The following is a 6000-nucleotide window of genomic DNA, read 5'->3' as shown; positions in this document are numbered from 1 at the left end:
CTCAACCTGGGTCAACACGTCCCCAACCTGGCAATAACCCAGGTCCGGGATACTGTGTGAAAGGGGAATTCAAGTATTGTAGTATATTGAATGAGCTAATTTATGCATAAATAATTTTTAAATTCTCAAACTTGGTCCTCAGGACCCCACACAGTTCAAGTTTTCCAGGCCACCCGACAGTTGCACTCATTACTCACGGATACATTTTAAAAGATTCACAGGTGGAGCTAATTATTTCACTTGATTCTGTGAGGAGACCTGCAAAACATGCACTATGTGGGGTTCTAAGGACCGACTTTGAGAACCTTTGATCTAGGTCTTATGGGGATTTTGATTAAAATAAGAAATATTTAGGCATTAAGTCCCTTTAATATAGAAATGCCAGTATTTCTCTCTCAGAATCCTGGTGGAAAGGCAGTATTGCAGTATGTAGGTATTTTGGATAAATAATGTTTTGTACTGGCAGTTTAATATCTTTTAGACGATTCCTGGAAACATGGCTGGTTCTCCCTAATTGTCCTTTTACAGGAATACAAAGCAAAGAAGAGATTATCTCTGGGATCAGGTAGCACAATAACAAGAGCACCTTATCACAGGAATCAGCCCGACAGCTCTGACCTGTATTGGCAATGTATTATCAGCTAAATAAAATAACACACAGATGTAATTTCCCAAATTTTGATTTTATTAAAAATATGTTCTTGCTTGGAATGTGTTATTACAGAGATGGAATCTTTCTGTCAATCTCCCTACAGAAAACCTTAACTGCTTCACTGCAGGAAAGCAGCAAGGCTAAAACAGGGAACAGCCCGAACACCAATATAGGGCAAGGCAGTCCGGGTAATACTACAATGTAAAATAGTCGGTCGATTTTTTTGTTTTAAATATAGCATTTGTGGTTGGGTCCTTTTTCAACAACAACAAAAATAAAAACAGTATTCTATATAACAATCTGAGCATAAAGTTTTTTTTTCTGTACTTGCTAACTACAACAATTCCGTTGTTATTGCTAAATAGCAAATATAATCTTGCCATGTTATCTCAGTGATACACTGGTGTTCAGTGGCGTAAGTTCGTCCCAGGTGCCCGGAGGCAAGATGAATGCTTGTGCCCCCCCCCCCCAAACCCTTTGATATATAAATATATATATATTTATATATCAGAGTGCCAACGATTTTTCATATATATATATATATATATATATATATATATATATATATATATATATATATATATATATATAGACGAGATCGCCCGGCACAGCCTCCTAGATCCACTGGTAGGTGAGTGCTCACATCCAAAGTGGCAATATAGGGTCAGTATATGATGTCGCACTCCAAAGTAACTTCAATAAATTTATTAAGCTGATGACTTAATAAATTTATTGAAGTTACTTTGTAGTGCGACATCATATACTGACCCTATATATATATATAATCCAGTCACTGGCACTCAGTGGACTTTGTACTGTGGCTACTATTGTCTTATTTTTATTTTAAAAAAGGTCCCCTAAATGCCATTGACTGAATCAAGCATATATTACATTATGGCCCTCATTCTGATTGACCCGCCCGCCGCACGCATCGCAAATCTCCCCACGCGCATGCGAATGGATATTTTGCATAAACATCCATTCGCAGATTGCATGTGGGGCAGAAGTCATTCGATGGTCACCGACCATTGAATGATTTCTCAAGCGCTTGCAGATCTAAGTCAGTCTCTGCTGACTTAGATCTGCAGCGCCCCTGTACCTGGTGCATTTTCATACGCTTTCATGGGAACACCCATGAAACGAAGGGTGTTCTTATGGGCGCAACCCATGTCCGCCACCCCGTGACCCCGTCCACACTGCTGCATGCAAACGGGCTGGCGAGTAATAAATTTGCCGCACCTGCTCGCAATAAGCGGCTGCACATGCGCATAAAAGTTTATGTGCATGCATAGTTGCCCAACATAGCTCCCCTGTGCAAATGCCACCCTCAAATTACAACTAGTACATTATACACAGCCCCCCTCCCCCCAAATTACACCCAGTACATTATACACAGCCCCCCTCCCCCAAGTTACACACAGGAAATTATACACAGCCCCCCTCCAACAAGTTACACACAGGACATTATACACAGCACCCCCCCCCCCCCCATATAATACACCCAGTACATTATACACAGAAGTTACACACAGGACCTAATACACAGCACCCCCCCACCCAAGTTACACACAGGACATTATACACAGCACCCCCCCCCCCCCCCACATCAATATTACACACAATATACACTCACCCAATTGTCTTACTTGTGGTGTCTGCTTCTGAAGGGAAAAGCAGGGAGCCACCTGGCATTGTGGGAGGGGAGGCAGCATAGAGCAGGTACAGGAGCTAGACCAGGAAGAGCAGGGCTGAGGATACAAGCAGCCCACAGTGTGGTGGGCGGGGCCAGCCTCGGGGAAGTCAGCTTTACCTCCTGATGTGTACACAGTCACAATGACTGCCTTCCAGCGCGGCGCGTGCAGAGCAGGCCGACCACCTCAACTACAACCCAGCAGTTAGCGCTGTTGATGTCTCACCCCACCTCCTGGGATTTCACTGAGGTACCCCAGCCACAGTTCTTCCTGTCCCGGCAGCCGCCATTAACCCTGTCCCTGCAGCCACAGTTCTTCCTGCCCCTTAGCCCACCACATATATAGTCAGGGCCTGACCCTGTACCACTAAAGTGCATTGGTCCGGGGGCTGATGGCACCCTGCCCCCCCCCCGGCCCAGCTCTCCACTGCTCACCCCTCACAGGCTGCTGCTGCAGACTCCCGCACGACTTCTGGCTCCTCGACACCACTGACACTTTGGGCTGGCCGCTGGCTTGCTCACTGCTCAGGCGACGGATTTCCGCAGAGCAGTGAGCACTGCAGCCAGGTGACAGGGAGGGAGGGGGGTCGCCGCAGCCACTGCACACAAGGGAACAGCAGGGTGCCGTTGCATAAGTATAGTGCATACCGCCGGGCTGCGCACTGCTAAATTAAGCACTAATGAGCAGAGCGGAACATCGGGAGGCAATGGAGCCAGTGCCCCCTTTAAGCCTGGCGCCCGGCGGCAGATGACTCCATTGCCTCCGGGAGTTCCGCCACTGCTGGTGTTCTACCTTTATCAAATATAACAGGGGGTTCAACAAAAATCTCAGAACGCAGACCTAGGCAAGAGGCTATGTATTGCCACCCAAAGCATATGTGTAGGGCGTCAGGTCTCTCTGACACTACCCTATGGCCCTTATTCAGATCTGGTCACAGTACAAATTTGTTCTCAAAATGGGCAAAACCATGCTGCATTGCAGGTGGGGCAGATGTAACATATGCAAAGAGATTTACATTTGGGTAGGGTGTGTTCAAACTGAAATCTACATTGCAGTGTAAAAATAATGCAGCCAGTATGTACCATGCACAGAAACAAAATAACTCAGACAAATCTAACTCTCTCGGCACAGGTCACATCTGCCCCACGTGCAGTGCACATAATTTTGCCCATTTTGAGAACAAATTTGTACTGCGATCACATCTGAACCAGGGCCTATTGTACATTGTAGGCTGCCCAGTTCTACCTGATGGTCATTATAAGCGCTCTAGCAATGCTTTCCATAGCAGCTGCAGCTCTCCTCCACTGCACCTTTCCAGCGTTCTTGTATTACACCTGTGATGAACAGTCAGCAGTTCAACTAGTATATTTCTATGAAGCATATGCAACCTATATGCATTTATACATAGCATATTACGACGAAAAAACACAATCAAGAAACTATGTGAATGATGAAGTAGGCGGGACCGATGGGAGGAAGTCTTTGGCAAGGCTGCTTGCTCTTTCAGGACTGTAGAGTTTACCTCCTGTGTATTCCAGATCTTGGGCCTTATTTTGGTTCATTCTTTCTGACAAAATCCTTCTTAGATGGGCAAAACCATGTGCACTGCAGGTGGGGCAGATGTAACATGTGCAGAGAGAATTAGATTTGGGTGGGGTTTTACTTCAAAGTGAGATCTATATTGCAGTGTAAAAATAAGGCAGTCAGTAATTTCCCTGCACAGAAACAAAATTACTCACCCAAATCTAATTCTCTCTGCACATGTTACATCTGCCCCCCCTGCAGTGCACATGGTTTTGTCCATCTAAGAAGGATTTTGTCAGAAAGAATGAACCAAAATAAGGCCCCTTATGTCTGTGGTGTTTGCTAGTAGAACAGCCAATGACCAAGAAGTTTCCTCCAGGCAGTTTGTCTGTCCTTCTATCAATCAGTAAACCCAATGTGTCACCACAGATGTGAACAGACAGTACCTAAATAGCAGACCATAACATATCCACAGTTTGGGAGTCCATAGGGTACACCCATATGGTGCATCTGCCACTGCATACTGTAAGTAGATATAAGATAATGACGTAGCTTTATTGCATTCCGGTGTGTTCAATCGGGGCCCCTGTAACAAAAGTACGAAGTTCATATACTTGCCTGCTCTTCCAGAATGGCCAGGAGGCTCCTGAAAATCAGGTGATTATACTATCCACCCGGAAGAGTGGGCAAGACTCCCGGATCCAGCCTCCACCCACTTGCCAATTGAAGTGGGCATACCCAGCTGGCGATGACATGATGCACTCTGAATTGTGTCATCATAGTTATGCCCCTCAATTTACAATGCCAGTAATTTCAGCATTTGGAGCTAAAAGGTCTATTTACTAAGCCTGGAGATAAAGTGGACCAAGCCTTGAGATAGTTTTCTTATTTTAACTAGTTTATTCCTATATAAATTTCAAAAAATACATGTGTTTATTCTAATGTGTTTGCTACCAAAGAAAAAAAATGCACTATTTGTTCTACCCCAAAAATGCACTTGCTAAAGCAAAGGAATAAAAATTGTCACTTTAGCGTGCAAGCATGGATACGGTCACTAGGTCTACAAGCATTAGGTCGACACCACTAGGTCAACATTCATGAAGGTCAACATGACTGAAGGTCGACATGGGGTTAGGTTGACAGGGTCATCAGGTTGATACAAGCATTAGGTCGACATTCACATTTTTTCGGAGCGACATGTGCCGACAGGCGGTATTTCATGCCCTACCATCCACTAGGGCATGGTGGGAGAACAAAATAGTGTGCTGAGCGTAGTGAGGCCCCGTGCCCGAAGCATGGCGAGCACAGTGATCCATGCAAGGGGAAGCGGTGCTACATTTCAGTGTGCATGTCGATTGTATCGACATTCGAGACAAAAAAACGTGAAAAACCCAACGTCAACCTTTTGAATGTCGACCTTCCCCATGTCAACCTAATGCCTGTGTTGACCTAATGACCCTGTCGATCTAACCCATGTCGACCTTCAGTGGTGTCGATCTAATGCTTGTAGACCTAGTTGCTGTCTATCCAATGATCCCATTCCTGCAAACAACAAATCATTATTACACAAACCATATAGGTAGTGCAGCTATGGTGTAGTGTTTTTTTTATTCATATGTTAGCTGGGTGGTGGAAGGGAGACCAGGGATGGGGACTGTGTCGGCATTTTCTGGGTGAGCTCCATTAGTGAGAGACAGGTGAAAGCCCAATTATAGAGGTGTTCTGCTGGGATAGAGCCATGTTTCCAGACTGCGCCTCTGGGAATACCTGAAATACATTTTCACAACATTACAAGTTGACTTTCACTACAGCACAAAATCCACTTATAGGTATTATACAGTCTGCATTCACCTTTTATTGAAAACAAAGATCAGTATACACCATAGTATAGTATCAAACAGGGTGGCGCTGGGGGATTAGGGGTTTGAGAATGTTATAGAAATTATAATAAAACCATAATGTGTGATATACTCCCCTGTATGTAATATATTTTTGACATTTTGACAGAACGACAAATATAAGGATACATTTGTTCTGTATACAAGCATCCACAATCTCGTATTATGTTGACAATTTATGAATCATGTAGCTGACAACTGGACTTATGTAGGGTACACCCCAGAATGACCATGA

The 6000-nt window shown here is 44.5% G+C and overlaps 1 protein-coding gene across 2 annotated transcripts in view; it reads right to left on the bottom strand.

The window, feature by feature from the left end:
* Nucleotides 1-4171: 4171 nt before the first annotated feature.
* Nucleotides 4172-6000, bottom strand: part of EFCAB5 (EF-hand calcium binding domain 5) — a 50438-nt gene continuing 48609 nt past the window's right edge. For both annotated transcript variants that reach the window (XM_083172302.1, XM_083172303.1), the window contains exon 21: nucleotides 4172-5634. In XM_083172302.1, coding sequence (XP_083028428.1) covers nucleotides 5486-5634 — 149 coding nt within the window. In that variant the 3' untranslated portion in view covers nucleotides 4172-5485. The remainder of the gene's footprint in view (nucleotides 5635-6000) is intronic.

The sequence above is a fragment of the Crinia signifera genome, chromosome 2, assembly GCF_055691185.1.
Source record: "Crinia signifera chromosome 2, ASM5569118v1, whole genome shotgun sequence".
NCBI lineage: Eukaryota > Metazoa > Chordata > Amphibia > Anura > Myobatrachidae > Crinia > Crinia signifera.
The sequence above is the reverse complement of the archived record's forward strand: the minus strand, read 5'-3'. Positions and strand labels throughout refer to the sequence as shown.